The 17,541-nt window shown below is 40.3% G+C and overlaps 1 protein-coding gene across 1 annotated transcript in view; it reads right to left on the bottom strand.

Moving 5' to 3' along the window:
* The window catches only part of LOC310775850 (venom factor-like), a gene marked incomplete at its 5' end in the record, with an annotated part of 94,861 nt that extends 77,934 nt beyond the window's left edge, over positions 1-16,927 (bottom strand). Inside the window, one exon of the mRNA XM_083635977.1 lies at positions 16,917-16,927. Within this exon, the coding sequence (XP_083492103.1) occupies positions 16,917-16,927 (11 nt within the window). The remainder of the gene's footprint in view (positions 1-16,916) is intronic.
* Between the last annotated feature and the right edge of the window lie 614 nt (positions 16,928-17,541).

Consider the following 17,541-nt stretch of genomic DNA (forward strand, 5'->3'; position numbering starts at 1 on the left):
GTTGGAGCCAATGACAGAGCTTGTAAGCGGGGAGCGTAAATCCCAGCAGCGACTGAAACAGTTGCTCCAATGGGAGAGCAGCTGTAGAGCAGGGGAGGCTGGCAAGCGAGACCATAGCTTCAATATGTTCTCATGAGCTTTTATTTTATTCTTAATTTCTGTTTTAGTTTAATGTTATTCTATATATAATTTCTTGTATATTTTTGTGAATTATATATTGCTATGTGCCAATTATCCTTTATGCCGACGAGAGGACCCAGCGTACAAGCATTTCATACACTATTTCATACACATATTGCATACACTAACTATAAAAGGGAATCGTAGCAGAATCTCCACATATGTGACTGGTATCTCACAGTTTTTAAAATTAGAAAGAAAGTCACACACTCAAAAATTCTCCTCTGCTGTGTTTAATACCACACTATTATGTTTTGGCGGAATATGCCTTCGTCAGGGTATATCAGGGTCAGGGTATATCATATACCCTGACAAAGGCATATTCTGCTGAAAATGTTGGTCAAATGTGGTAAAACAGAGCAGAGGAGAATTTTTGAGTGTGCGACTTTCTTCATTTATATTATTTTCGATGTTTCGTTAGTCTGCACCTCTTCAACTTTTTTTGGGGTGTGCTCCACTCTGTATATATAGGAGCAAAAGAGACGGACTAAAACATAGCCAACATGTCGACGACTATTTTTGGGCTAAATCATGGCCACAACGGACCGACCGGATTTAGCCATAAAAGCAACGTCCGTGGACATCGCTGGGTGGGTACTGTTAAAACAGCAAACAGAAATTGCAATAAAGCGTAATATCGAATCGTAATACTTGTAATCACAATACAATCGAATCGGCACCCAAGTATCGTGATCTCAAATCGGGAGATGAGCATATCATCCCTGCCCTATAGTGTGCAGGGTAAGTCTCACTAAATATCATATCTGTGCCAGCCCGTTTCACTTTTGATTCAAAAATGCTTCCACCAGATTAAAGAAGAGGTTGGGCTCTATAGTCGCAATGGCGGTAATTTTGCGTTAGCGCCCGTTTTGCGCTCGAACAGCACTGCGCGCAGCGCTAATTGTGGGCGTGTTGGTGTTGCCCCTCTACGCTTTGCGTCAACTCAGCGCAAACCTCCATATAGGCGTGTTTAAGCCCACAATTATTCACAGGTGTGATCCACCCCCCTTAAAAGCCACAGTGTCACGTATGTGACAGCAGCTTCCTCCTCGCTGAGTGGGCAAGCAGAGGGGCAGAGTGAGAGAGAGAAAGAGAGAGATCGACAGAGAAAAGAGAGATGGGAAGAAAGAGAGAGGGGAGAGAACGAGAGAGGGGAGAGAGAGAGGGACAGAATTGGAGGATGAACATGTTCGGATTCAACTAATACAAAATTGTGATAACGAAAATTGGTGCTGATGGAACGATATTCCATTTGAAACACACCAAAGGGCTGCCGCGCACTTACGCAGTCCCAAAGCGTGCGCTTACTGTAATTAGACGTTTCGTTCATATAGGATATAACATACACATGTAAAAAATATTTGTTTCTTTAATAGGGTAGGGATGTGTGAGAATTTAATTCTAGCCTATTTCAATAGCCTATATCAGAATTGTCCACTTGGGTTAAGCTATTGACTGCAGTCACGCCATCCACGCTGTGGAGGAGCGTGGTCTTGCATGCGTGCAATTGCAGGGAAAGAGGTTACTGTGACATCACTTGCCACCCAGAAATGCGGAACCCCGCGGCAGTTAATAGTATGAGTTGTGCCAAAACAAACATTAATATCTCAAAAACTATACATCACATCGCTTATATTTTGACATTCTGAGTGAGAGCAGAATTAGCTCAAGAGTTTGATGTATAATATACATGTATGCATGTCGTGTTAAAGATGTGTGAACTGTCGCAGTTTTTTAAATTTAAACAAAGTTAACCGGCTAGAGTCAGACACTCAAGCCTCGCGCCACAATTGCCCCCTCAGTTACAATGGGCATGATGCTTAGAGCCCACTTTACACTGTTTACAGAGCTTGTGATGCTTGTTAAAGCCTTGATCGTTGTGGGATTATTACACTTGAGAGACAGACAGACCCGGCAGGGCCGGCGCCAGGATGAAATGACTGAGGGGGCGGTTATAACTGGGGAGGGGGCTGATTTTTTTTTTTTTTTTTTATAGTAAAACATAGGTTATATACCCGCTATGCCATTTTCTGGACTTTTTAACCATAATAACCTCTGAAAAGCGCAATAACAACACAAGAAAGACTACTATTCAAAATCAAATAAAACATTTATTTCACAGCAGCAGATTAAGGCATTAATAGAGCTGAGCTTTGCATAATGTGAAATGCGGGACCTGTCTGGAGCACTCTGAACATATATGTCTATATGAAAATTCATAGAATAAACAATTGCTGCAAAAATCAACAAAAAGATAAACAAAATAATAGCCAGTCAGTGCCAGGTCCATTAAATTAAAGAAATAAAGTGATCAGATGCGTTGTCTTCATCTTTCTGCTCATGGCATGCTGTGTGCTTGGGTGCAGCTGATTTCTCTCTCTCTCTCTCTCTGTGTGTGTGTGTGTGTGTGTGTGTGTGTGTGTGTGTTTTAATCACATCATGATCACTACAACATGCAGTGAGGTTCAAATTTAATAAATAGCTACATCTCTGACACCTTGTGGCAACCAAAGCACAGCAAATAGTGCTTCCCTGCCAATTTTGAAACAACAGAGCTATGTTTATAGGGGGTAGCCCTATAACTTAAACTGATCAAATTTGATGAAGAATGCAGAAACAGCAGCCGAAACATGTCAGGTACAAACATTGCCTAACTGGCCTTTATAGATGAACTATTCTATATAAAAAAAAGGGGGGAAAAAGAAGGAGAATTTTGTTTTTGTTTTAACCTGGAGCCCTCTCCTCACCCAGTGTTCTCCGCAGCGTTTTTGTCCATCTTAGGCGTTGTTGATCGAAATAGTGTGCAAGCCAGACCTAGAATGGAGCTCCGTGGGGGCCACTTGGCAGCGTGGTTTTCCTCCATGTAAATAGACAGTTTTATTCCCGTTTTCGACCCATATCGTCATAATCTGATCCCTAAAGAACCATCAGACTGCTATTGTCCCCCGGGCTATTTGCAGCAGTAGTTACAGGCATCCCATTTCCTCCTGTCGGGTCAGTGAGACCAACTCTCGTCAAGTCAGTCCACAGGCCAGCGGCAGGAAAGTCTCGCGGGACTTGACGAGAGTTGGTCTCACTGACCCGACAGGAGGAAATGGGATGCCTGTAACTACCGCTGTAGTTCGAGGAGTGCGCTTAGCTCAAGGAGGTGCAGGAAGCTGAATTGTGTGCAATTTGGCATAGCGCCACCTACTGGCAAGACAAAAAGCGCTTTATCTCGATAGCCATTCATCTGTTCGACTTCAAACTTGGTAAGTGTGCTGCTGGGAACCTGACATAGAGCAGTGCAGAATTTTGTGCAATTCGGCACAGCGCCACCTACTGGCAACACAAAAATTGGGGAGTGTGCTCCTGGGAACTCGAAGTAGTGCAGTGCTGAATTTCTTGCAATTTGACATAGTACCACCTACTGGAAACACAAAAAGCAGTTTATCTCGAGAAACATTTGTCCGATTGTGAGTTCAAACTTTGGGAGTGCGCTGCTCGGACCCCGAGGGAGTGCGGTGCCGCATTTCATGCAATTTGGACTTATTCCAGGACTGTCTGTTTGTCTGTCCTTCGCGTAGCTCAAGAACCGTTTGTCGGATCGACTTCAAACCAGGGGCGTAGGCAGAAATTCAATTATGGGTGGGCCTGGATAAAATTGGGTGGGCCTAGATAAAATCGGTGGGGCAATTGCATGACGAAATTTTTCGCGGGAAGCACGCAAAATTCCTGGATGTCATGAAGTCGTCATGCATTAGACTCTGGAGATGATGTGCCCTGCGTTTTTAAGCTACAAAACCATTAGCTAGCAAGGCAGCAGCAAGTTTGCCTCTAGAAAACAACCAATGTTTTTTTTTTTTTTTTGGGTGGGCCAGGGCAAGAAGTGGGTGGGCCTGTGCCTACCCAGGCCCACCCGTAGAAACGCCCCTGCTTCAAACTTGTGCTTAGGGGGACCTGACAGAGTGCAGTGTGTGTGCGGGGAGGAAGCGCCCACGGGGTGGTGCATGGGGGAACGGGCACTGCACTAGTAATAATAATAATAATAACAACAACAACAACAACAACAACAACAACAACAATTAACAGAGTTCATACAGACATTACAGAATGAAATTCAAGGACTTTAAAGTACTTTTTCAAGCACTGTTTTTTCATTTTCAAAGGACTTCACACAAAGCAAATAATTAATTTTCAAATGTAAATTTGCCCCAAAGGGGAATCAAATTTGCATTATATTTTAGATTGTGTCTTTAGCAAGTCAATTCTACTATCAATCCCATGAATAATATTGAGTTAAAAGGGTGTCTTCGGGTATAAACATGTTAATTTTAATACTTTTTGAAGATCTTTTATTAAATGAAATTGAACACCAAGCTTGCGATGGGATTTACACACCAAAAGCGAAAATAACTAATTCCAAGTAAACCCATTATGTCATTTCAAAAGGACAAGCTTAGATTACAGTAATTGGTTGAATTTAAAAACTGTCGAAATAAACTGACTGAATGATTGACAGGTATCGATCTCTGTCATGATCAGCTCTTTTTTTGAGGGGAGAGCTTATCTCCACAAGCTTATGAAACATCCTATTGCCTCCTGACCTCTGCAGCATTAACTGTAAACAACTAACCAAAACGCACACACACACACGCATGCACACATGCACGTAGGTGTGTGCGCGAGCACGCAAACACACACACACATGCACGCACGCACGCACGCACGCACGCACGCACGCACACACACACACACACACACACACCTTTATTCAGCAGCCTATAACACTTTTAGCTCGTTGAAGAAAAATATAGCCTACTCACCCAGGACAGGGAACATCAACAGGGCTGGAGGAGTTACTGGATATCCTCTGGCACCTCTTGTGGACCCTGTAATAATAACAATAACAATAACAATAACAATAACAATAATAACAATAATAACAATAATAATAATAGTATTAATAATACTAATAATAATACTAATAATAATAATTATAATAATAATAATAATCACCTTCACCTATCCCAAATTTTAGACCCACCCCCCCCCTTCCCCCCGGGTCTTTATTCATTTTTTGGGTCCAAGTGAAATGTTTTATTCATTCATTCATGATACAGTAGGTCACAGGGTGGCTTGGTTCCAGCCTTAAAACTCGTTATACAAGTTTTTGTTTTTTATGTCTATGGAGAGAATGAATGGGAAACTCTCTCCCGGGGTGAGAAATGTCACGTGACTGTTGAGCTCTATGGGGTTTTAGAATGTGGATTTCACTTTAAATGCATCAAATAATGTCTGTGGTTCAACATGTGATGAAACTGCGGCCTTTGTGTCAGAACCATAATCTTCACAGAAATCGCAATAAAAACAAACAACGCATTTACGTTTCAAAAGTCATAAAGGTGGTGGTCGTTTGTGAAGATTATCGCGCTCACACAAACCACAGACCTTATTTGATGCATTTAAGCGAGATCCCCCAAATCCCCATAGACTTTTCCCCTGACGAACCCAAGTGCTACTTCCGGACTCAATCCTGCGGTGCTCTATAAAGGAACAGAATTCACGGGGAGAATAAAACGGTCTGCAGTTTATGATCAAATCAGCACTGTTGGAAACATATTACATGTAATATATTACTTTTAGAAGTAACTCAGTAATATAACTTATTACTTATAGGATTTCAGTTATACCAGTTACTTTGTCAAGTAACTCAAGTTCCAAATGAGTTACTTTTTTAAATCAAAGCACATAGGCTAATTTAAATAAAGATACAATCATTTCCTAATCAAAGTAACTAGTAATATGTAGTATATTACATTTTGAAAGTAACTTGCCCAACACTGCAAATCAGATCGGGAGAACAGGTTTGTGAAATCACTTTCGCGTCATTACACCAGTCAGCCAGCTGTACAGCAGAGTCAAAGTAGAATAAAACAGGCGAACGCTATAGCAGGAAATGTGTCAAAAACACATTACACTGATTACATCACATAGAATGGAAGAGAGATTGGAGAAAATGATTGTTGTATCAATTGTTTTGCAGGAGTAGGTCATTACCATTTCAAAAGGCATGTATATTTCATTTTTGAGCCAAACTTGTAACAGTCTGCATTAATTTGACAAGTAAGTAGCACTACATGTACCTTAGACGTTGCCTGATGATGCCATGGTATTGCAGGTATTGGTTGAAATTGCAGAAAAATAAAATGAATAAAATGTATTGTAGTGTCACTGTCCACTGAGGCATGTTGACCGACTGGAGTCTGGCTGGACTGATGGGAAGCCAGTCTGCTTCCACACACGCACACACGCACGCAGGCACGCACGCACACACGCACGCATGCACGCACGCACGCCACACACACACACACACACACACACACACACACACACACACACACACACACACACACACACACACACACACACACACACACACACACACATCAATAGAGAGGTGTGGTTTTGGTGGGCCAGCAGGCACTCCACTCCCAGTGCAGTTGTTGCCAAACTGTTGTGTTGTGGAATTGTGTTGAGGATAGACTCTGACAGGGACAATTTAAATCACATTAGCCTTTATTTGGACAATCACTAGTTATTAATATATTCATATAACATACACTTTCATTTAAGTGACACATAGTTAGGCTAATACACAGAGTTATTGTGCATACACAGACAGACAGGCACCATGGCCCCTATCGTTGCATCAGCGCAGTTTCTAGGCCGAGCGGCAGGCGCAGATCAAAGCAGTGGGCGTGGAAAGGCGCACTTGATATCGTCGTGCTGGCGCTAGATGCAGCCCAAAGCATTACAACCACGCCTTTTAGGCGTAAAATTATGCACCGTCATGCTCATTGGATAAGTGCAATAAACGAATCGCACGCTTGCCTTTTTAGCTCCAATTCCAGTGATCCCGCAAAACCAGACGAAAGCCAAACGCTCTGCCCCCCCCCCCCTTCATCCAGCCTGTCTGTCTGCATTATAGGCTATTATTCCATATTATTATGCTTCTCAAACCAATCTAACTGCAGTTTCAATACTGCAAGCATGTAAATACGCTACACTATAGCAAGATCAAAGTGAAAATAATGTTCTATGCATCAGCTAGAAAAATATAGCCTATTAGATTGGTGAAAGTTTGTCCAGAAAGATATCATTTTCTCTCGCCTGCTGCAGGAAGGATGATGCACATAAATATACCCTACATTATGTCAAGTCATTGCATAAATGTGTTTTTATTGTAAAACTAAATGTGAAATAGGGCCAAGTTATTGGACAGACATCACAGTATAGCAGATGCCATTAGAAGCGCGTTCCGAAGCGCGTTCCGCTGTTACTTCTCTAAATCACGTTAACTCGACAAGGGGTATATATATGCCCAGGAGGACATATATGTTTCACATAGGGTGGTGTTTTCATTTCGAGGTTTTATTTGGTCCAATATTGAAATGTTGACAATGGCAGGCTGTGTTACCATTACACATTAATTTAGAACTACCTTTTATATCTATTTTGGCTCATTTGGTGGCTATTTAGTAGCGAAATGAAGAAACACAATGCATGCTGGGAACTCAGAGAGAGAGAGAGAGAAGGGTGACAGAGAAGAAGCAGTGAAGGCAAAGAATAGGCCTGCTTTTGAAAAGCGCAAAGCGCTAAATGTAGGCCAGCTCCCAAGATATGACTAGGCTGGTATTTAGCGCCGACACGCCCACTTTGGGACTGCGCCACGCCCATTCGGCCTAAAGCGCATTTGGCAGCCTAAAGCCTATTGCTATCTTGCCGAAACAGGCGCAAGGCACGTTTTTTTGCGGTTAAGGCCCGTAATAGCGCCGATGGCCTGTGGGAGAATAGAGCCCCATATTCCTATATCTCACAGGGAGCCCTGTCATGGTGCTCTTTGCAGGGCCAGAAGAATGCTAGGTCATCTGCAGAAAGCTAGGTTGTCTAAAGAATCCCTGCCATTATGTCAACGTCATGTCTGCAGAATGCCTTCAAAATATGTGACAGGGCTGATGTCACCTGATGTGGGTCCTATACATGTCTGTGACTTTCTGTTCATTGTATGTAAAGCCTGTGTATCCATCCGTGAATATACAGGAGTGCATCTCTTGGCCAAGATCTATGTGAAATACATCATATCAGATGACTTCTTCTGACTCCTGGCTCCATCATTTCATTTCAACTGGTTTTCTTCAAGTGGTTCACTGTTTACCTTTTGGCTGTGGAATTCCATTCTATATCAGACTCCAATACATCAAGGCCAGAAACGCACTGACTAAAGAGATCAGGGGAGCTAAGAGGCGCTAGGTTTTCAGACAATGACCCGGCGTCAGTGTGGAGAGGCCTAAAGGAAATCATTAACTACAAGAAGCCATCACCCCCCACTGCACAGAGCCCTCAGCTTGCAGAACAGCTGAATGGATTTTACTGGTCTTTTGATAAGCCTTTCACATCTATCTATATCTATATGATTCTATCATATCTAAGGGTAAAAGGGCGACCGTGACAATCTTCAACAGATCACTGGAGCTGTAACTATGGTATGCTAACGGTATCGAAGAAGGATTAAATGACTACAGAGCCATTGTCCTGACGTCTGTGGTGAAATCCTTTGAGAGGCTGGTGTTGTCCCACCTGAAGGACGCTACAGGTCACCTGATGGACCCCCTGCAGTTTGCCCATGAGCTGTTGCCTCTGTGTAGAACTACTCTATTTCAGGGAACAGTTCATTAGCAAGCAATTATGGTGGCGTGGGATTCATAAATATATATATATATTTCACAAAGTAATACACGTTTTTACAAAAAACTAAAATTGTATTTGTTTACACAAGGACTAGTGTAAAAACATAACTTTTGTTTTGAGCTATTCATTTCATCACACTTTTACTTTATTTGATTTCTGATTCAGTGGATGAGTTACAACGTGATTTTTTTCTCACTTAGTCAAAAGATTAAATTATTATAGGGCTATTGTATGTATTAGATGGCTTTGAGTTAGCTGTGTTATGTGTTTTGTTGTTTTTTGCATGTCTAAGTGGTTGTGGGACATGTTTATTGTTTATTGTTTATTGTGGATCCCCATTAGTCTGCACCAAGGTGAGACTACTCTTCCTGGGGTCCAAACCGAAACACAGTCTCACAGAAAATTGTATAATACCAACGTTTTGGACCAACGTTGCTATTTTACAATTTCGGCTCGAAAATTGTAAAATAGTAACGTTCTGAGATTTTAGGGTTAGGATTAGAGTAGGGGGAGGGGTTAGAAACAGAAAATCTCCGTAAAACACGCCCAAACCACGCCCACCGCTGTAGACACATACGTTACCATTTTACAATTTCTTAGCCGAAATTGTAAAATAGCAACGTTTGTCCACAAACGTTGCTATTTTACAATTTTTTTCCAAACACATAACATAAAAACATAATACAGTAACATTGCTGATAATTTTAACAACAAAGACAAAAAAGAGAGTGCATCAGCTCACTCTATTACAAATCATACATTTTAGAAGTTCATGAATTAGTACAGTGTAGTGTTATATAATATAACATAGCATATTGCAGTACAATACAATACAATTCAACATATGTGTACAATAATTAATAACCCAAAGTATCACATTATTCATCACTGCATGTTTTAACTTTTTTTTAAACAAAAATGTGTTACTTGCCACCGTTATATTACTAGGTAGATTATTCCAATACGCAGCTCTTATTACCGTTCTTTTCAGAGCATTGCTTTTTGGTAGAGGTAGAGTGAATTGAGCATCTACTGCCTGTCTTGTAGTATAGCCATGTCTACTCTTAGTGGGGTACAGTTGTGAATGTAAGCCCTGTAGTTTCCCAGTGTTCCAGATGTTAAACAGAAAGGTTACCAAGCTGCATGCTATTCTTTGTTCCACTTTGATCCATGACAGTGCGGCATGCATCCCCTCTACACTGCTCCTCATAGAGCAGTGGAGAGTGAGGCGTGCCGCCCTGTTCTGGGCCAGCTGGAGTTTGGCCAGGTCTTGTTTAGAGGCGCTAGACCATACTGTTGGGCAGTAGTCTAGGCGGGATAAGACTAAAGATTGTGTCACCAGTTTAGCTGTACTACGAGTCAACATCAGATTAGCACACCTTCTGATCATTGAAGTAGTGCTGCTCATTCTAGATACCATGCAATTAATTTGTTTTGACCAAGAAAGCGTTTCATCAATTACCACCCCAATAATTTAGCATCTCTGACCTGTTCAATATCATCACTATCCAGAGTAAGATGTAGTTTTGGATTTGTTCTTAATGTGTATTTGGATGTAATCATTATACTCTTGGTTTTCCCAACATTTAACTTTAACTTATTTTCACTTACCCAGTTTGACACAATCTTTAACTCATCCTGCAGCATTTTATTAACAGACTCAGGATTCTTTGCCGCTATGTACATGGTAGTGTCGTCTGCAAAGATCTCCATTGCTGCATTATTCAGAATCAGAGGTAAATTGTTCACAAAAATGGAATACAGTAATGGACCAAGGCAACTTCCTTGGGGCACTCCAGCATGGAGGTTCCTCATCTCAGACAGTGTTCCATTGAACATTACGCATTGTAACTTACTTACCAAATAATTTCTCAACAATTTAATGGAGCTTCCTTTGAATTTATATGCTGCAAGTTTCATCAGCAGAAGCTCATGATCAATAATGTCAAACACTGTGCTAAAGTCCAGAAGTACAGCACCAACCATTGACTTCTTGTCTATATGTTTAAGCCAGTTGTCAGTAAGTGATGTGAGTGTGATGTATGAGTATGAATGATACATGTGTATTTGTAAATGTGTATTTGTGTATATAATGTATTTTCTGAATTGAGGTATTGTAAAATATTAATCTGGACCCCAGGAAGAGTAGCTATACTGTTACAATACAGTAGCTATGGGGATCGAAACAAACAAACCAACAAACAAACCAACAAACAAACCTATATTATTCAACCATCCTGCAATGTGCTGCAAAATCAACATGGCTGCCCTGCAATTTGGTGATTTTCATTTGATCACCCTACACCCAAACAAGTTAGTGTGGACCTTGCACCCTAGCTTAAAGTGATAATACGGAAGACAACACCTACGGCCATGAGCAATAATTGCAGATGGGATCCACAGAGTGGCGCATATGTGACATGAAGGGTTTCTTCTTCTTCTTCTTCTTGTTAATACATTCAAGTAGGCCAGTGGGGGCGGTAATGCAACGCTTGGACGCCAACCGCGCACACATCTCAAAAGAAGAAGAAGTTGGTCTGCGGTAGTTAGCAGAGCTATATAATAGAAGAGTTGCGACATCTCATTCACTCAGTAGTGGAGGGTACACCGGGGGAGAGGGTGCGCCCGCCCTGGGCCCAATCCATAGTGGGCCCCCATAATTTTTTTTTTTTTTTTTTTTTTTTTTGCAGGCCAGGCCAGGCCACCGGGCATCAGCCCGATGTGCCCGATTATGCAGTCCGCGCCTGTCTGTGTGTGAGAGAGGGAGACAAGGGGCAGACAGGGTGCTGTCTGTGACAGCCTGTCGCTGTCCATCTGCGGTGGTGCTGAACCGAGGGCTGTGCCTCGGTGCTGAAACATCTGAAGAGGCCTGGCTGGCAACCTGTGTTTTTCTTTTTCTTCTTCAGAACAAGCTTGTCTGCAAAGTGGCTTCACTGTAGGCTTTCTTTTTACTTGGCTCAATGAGTGACAAATTGGGTTTTCGGATATAGGGGCTATCAGCTATTTTACAGTTGTGACTTAAAATGACTTTATTTAATAAAGTCAGTGGTTTGAGTGTGAGAGGAATTCAATCAATAGACAATAACATTGGTGTGTTTAAAATGAGATATTCCACTAAATATGGCTAAAACATGCAAAAAAGGCAAATTTGTCTTCGCCTTGCGGCCAGCGGCGTGGGCCCCCCTAAAAGCTTCGCCGCCTCTGGGCTGATAGGGTCGCTCCGCCCCTGCATTCACTCCAATGGACCCGTTTTTGGATTAAGCAGCGCTGTCGGGTTGCAGCAGAATGGACAATGTGTGATGTACTTTTGAAAGGGTAACATGTTTAAAGAATCAAATTGTATATTATCAGCTTTATATTATGCATTAAAACGTAGCATGAGAGCCCTTCCCGGCTATACCCCCGCTATGTGAGTCATGCATTTTGGCCAAGGCCGTAGCCACCGATTCAACATTGGGGGGGGACGTCTGCTGGCTTCCGAAGGGCGGCGGCGAAAAATTTGGCCACTTTGTCGCCAAATTAGAGGAATATTAACATTAAGATTAGACTGTTGTGATGTCATTATTCACCTTTTCTCACTCACCTCCATGTCACCTCTCCCTCCCTGCCTGGGTTGTAGTAGCGGGCTCATTTTTAAAGCTAGAGCGAAGCTACTGATATCATATGAAACTAGAAGATCTAAGGCATCCATTGATACCAACCAGGACATGCTACCTTGGCAGCAAGGGGGGTAAATACCGCTCCAAACTTAGACAAAATTTTGGAAAGGGAAAAACGGACATGGCCATATTCAAAGGGGTCCCATGACCTGTCACCTCAAGATATCTGAATAATAATGGGTTCTATTGGTACCCCAGTCTCCCTTTACAGACATGCCCACTTTATGCTTATCCATTTTATTCTTCCCAAAAAAATGCATGCATTATAAATGTGTTATTTTTGCCTATTCTGAATATTTCTGCATATAGGACCCCTAAACAATATTGGAATTGTCGATTGTATTCATGTGTGATGATGTTAGTCCACATATACATATGTGTCTTGTGTCTGGTATGTGTGTGTGTTGAGGCTCTACTTTAGCAATACACTCATGTAAATTGGTGGTATTTATTGCCATAGTAAATTTCACTTTGTATGTGTGTGTGTGTGGGGGGGGGCACTTAAAGTCTGGGTCACCTCGGGGCATCACACAGTGTTAATCCGGCCCTGATGATGAGCACATCTGAAATAGCTAGTCAGAGATGGGCGAAAATACATCATAAAGTATTTTGATACAAATTACAAATACTTGCTCAAAAAATGTATCACAATACAAATTCAATAATGAGAGACTAGTAGAAAGTATAACAAGCTTTAATGATACAACATATTAATTTTGGCGTATGACTCCATGATATGATGACGCTCTCCTGAGATGATGAGAGGGCGTCGTCAGTGAAGAATAGGATAGGAAATCCCCCATAGGGAATTCTTCGATCAGGAGTCATGACCGATGGTGGTGGTCAGGGGAGGAGGTGGGGCGAAAACAACTGCTTCAGCGATGATGATCAGCAACTGAGAATGACACATACACAGCACATAGCAAACAGAGTAAACATGGACCCTGATATACTACGCTGATTAGGTGATTGGGATCAGCTGGAGAGGAATACCTTGGGCTGATTGGTTATTGCCACATGTGTGGTAAACTGTGAATGGGTGAGGAGACAGCATCAGAGAAAGGGGGCGAGCCTAACAATGAATGGGTTATACATCCTCAAAGCAAGGGGGCGTGCACTGTGATATGACGAGACTGGGCGTTGGCTGTTAAGTAGTCTTCATTATTGAAAATAGTCCAAGACTTCATTACAAAATACCTGTCTGAAAATGTATTTGAGATACAAATACGTATTTTGTATTTTGAAAATACATGAAAATACATTTTATAAAAACTTATAAAGAGCTGCAACGATTAGTCAATTCATAGATGAATTGCCAAATATTAAATTAATTGCCTATTTTGATGATCTATTAATCATTTAGAGACATTTCTTTAAGGAAAATGTCCTAATTCTCTGATTTCAGCTATTCAAAAGTGAAATTTTCTGGTTTCCTTAGACAATAAATCCTCTCTTTAGTCCTCTGTCACAGTATGTGTACTCCCTAACACACTGCAGTTCTTCCATTTTAGTTTTAGTTGTTTTTCAGTAGAACTAATTTCTCCTTCAGCTCAGCTGTTAATCACCTTCTGTGAGGGCTTTTGACTTAAAGGCAGCATTTCTGCATGTTAACCTCAAGTTTTGGAACTTTGAAGTTTAGCCATAGATATCTGACATCATAACACAATATATAAATAACTGAAATAGGTAAAAGGCATAGTAGGTCCCCTTTAAACAACTTCACATTCACCACCATGTCAGTAACTTGTCGTCACAGTATTTATTTAACGTGCAAACATATTTATACAACTAGAAAAGGTTACATTTCAGGAATTGAATGCCCTGATGCACATCCTGTCTAAGGTTGTGAAATTGTGAATCGGTGAGAGGAACGATGAGAAACTGCATCTCAAACAAAAAAGGCCTTCCATGAAATTGGACTCTTGTTCAAATCCTTACATCCTTAAAATGACTTCCCCTCCTTCTGCTTCATAAACAAAATCCAAAACAACCTGGCTATCTAGAACATAATTACTAAAGAACAATCACTCACTGAATACAACTTTTCACTATCAGCAGTGGTAACACCATTCTAGTGTCAAAATCTGCACAGCCATCATTATGCACAGTGAAGCTCAGACATCCTTGTAGCAACAGAAAGACATTTTTGATTTTCATTAGGGTACTTTGGTGTTCAGTTATAGTTTTTCAGTATAACTAATTTCTCCATCTATTCAAATCAGGTTTATGACAGTTAGTTGTTTTTCAGTACAACTAATTTCTCCTATTCGAATCAGGTTTCAGTTTAGTTCAGTTAGGGTTTTTTTCAGTACAACTTATTTCTCAATCTATTCATATCAGGTTTTAGTATAGTTCAGTTAGTTTTTTTTTTTTTCCAGTACAACTTATTTCTTCAGCTATTCACATCAGGTTTCAGTTTAGTTCAGTTAGTTAGTTTTTCAATACAACTTCTTTCTCAATCTATTCTGAATCATATCAGCTTTCAGTTTAGTTCAGTTAGTTGTTTTTCAGTACAACTTATTTCTCTATCTATTCTGAATCATATCAGGTTTCAGTTTAGTTCAGTTAGTTGTTTTTTCAACTTATTTCTCCATCTATTCATATCAGGTTTCAGTTTAGTTCTTTTTAGTACAACTAATTTCTCCATCTTTTCACATCAGGTTTCAGTTCAGTTTAGTTCACTTAGTTGTTTTTAGTACAACTAATTTCTCCTATTCAAATCGGGTTTCAGTTCAGTCCAGTTAGTTGTTTTTTAGTACAAGTAATTTCTCTGTTTATTCATATCAGGTTTCAGTTTAGTTCACTTAGTTGTTTTTAGTACAACTAATTTCTCCATCTTTTCACATCAGGTTTCAGTTAAGTTAGTTGTTTTTCAATACACCTTATTTCTCCATCTTTTCATATCAGGTTTCAGTTCAGTTTAGTTCACTTAGTTGTTTTTAGTACAACTAATTTCTCCTATTCAAATCAGGTTTCAGTTCAGTCCAGTTAGTTGTTTTTTAGTACAAGTAATTTCTCTGTTTATTCATAGGTTTCAGTTTAGTTCACTTAGTTGTTTTTAGTACAACTAATTTCTCCATCTTTAGTTTAAACCTGTGTCAATGTTTACATGTGTCAATTTGAGAATAAAAAGAAAAATGTATTTTATGTATTTGAAATACACAAAATACAAGATCTAAAAGTATCTTGATACAAATTACATCTCATTTTTCTCTGCCCAGCCAAATACAAATTACAAAATACAAAAAAGTAGTTGAAATACGTATTTCAAATACAAGTATTTCAAATACTGCCCATCTCTGTAGCTAGTCAGCATCTAACAAATCAACACAAGGTATCAGTTTACATAATAAGGATAGAACAATAGCCATCAAGAAAAGCACAGCAGCTCACAGTATGAATGAATGAACTGCCCCTAATCAGACACACAGACTGGTGCGCATTTTCCAACATAACTAACAAGACCAACATCAGGACATCCAAACAAGTTCTGACAGAGAGCAATGTGATTGGACCACATTGGACAAATACATTTGCATACTTCTCCCAGGACGCATTGCTGCTTCTTCCTTCCTCCGCCTTTTTTGGACGTATTTTTGCCATATTTAGAGGCTGTTTGAAGTTACATCCCCCCACAGATTCAATGGGCATGACCCTCTGCATCCTCTCTCATTCTCTTTGTGAATCTTGTAATCTTTATATCTTTGTCACTTGTCATCTTTATATCTTTATCTTTGTCACTTGTAATCTTCATAATCATATCTTTATCTTTGTCATCTTTATATCTTTATCACTTGTAATCTTCATAATCATATCTTTATCTTTGTCACTTGTCATCTTTATACAGTAAACCAAATATAGATCACTCATTCAACTCAACATCAATCTACAAATAAACATCAATGTGTAAATAATAAGTAAACAATAAGGCACTCCCACAATACAAAGAAACATCAATAACTCAAATGAAGGCACTATCAGTGGACAGCGAACGGGCACTGCAATTTAGCATGAACAAGGAGCCACATGGCGGACGAATCCACCGCATGTAGAACACAGTATAAACGTCATTCCACACAGACAACAACAAATAATAACACTCACTTGTTCCTTGGACTAGAGATGTCAACGGTTAACCGTTAATCGATTAACCGTCGCTAACGTCGTTGTTCGGTTATTGCTGTCGGTCTATCAGTTAATATAAAAAAAAAAAAAAAAAAAAAAAAATTCTGCGAGGCCCTCTAGTGGACGGGGCTCCAGGCGGCTGCCTGTTCGGCCTGGTTCAAGGACCGCCTCTGGCTTCTGTCAGGGATCAGAGAGGACTCTGACCCCATCGAGACCTCTCACCTGACATTCATTGTTTCATAAAACCTGGGTTATATTCATAACCCAGAGTTTTACAGTGTAATACTACTCAGGACGCCTTTCTTGGAAATGAGAATAACTTTATTTATTAAAATTTTAATTAGAATCATGAACAATGAGGAAGAAATAATCAAACCGTAAAAACGTATAATCAAATCATTCAGAAACATCAAACATTACACACAATGAGTGATCAAAGAACTACAACTTTTGATAGGAGTAAAAAAAATGATCAAACATAAAAAATCAAATCTTTCAGAAACATCATCAAACATTACAAACCGTACAAGGGTTATGTGTGGTAGCCTGCAAAAACCCTTTACATGATGAAAATTTGACGTTTTATTTCTTTCCCCATAGAAACTCTCCCCTATATATAACTTTTAGAATGACTGAGATAGCTCTCTCAGATCAAAACGTATAAGTATGTTAATCGGTTATGTGTCTAAAAGTAAAAAAACTACCTTTAAACATTCCCAAAAAAACAAATTTACCACGAGAGGAAGGGGGTTGTTGGCTGATTTACCACGGGTACAGGGTTGTGGCACGAGGCGAAGCCGAGTGCTATAAACCCTGTACCCGTGGTAAATCAGCCAACAACCCCCGA

Source organism: Poromitra crassiceps, assembly GCF_964638095.1.
Source record: "Poromitra crassiceps genome assembly, chromosome: 4".
In the NCBI taxonomy this organism is placed as follows: Eukaryota; Metazoa; Chordata; class Actinopteri; order Beryciformes; family Melamphaidae; genus Poromitra; species Poromitra crassiceps.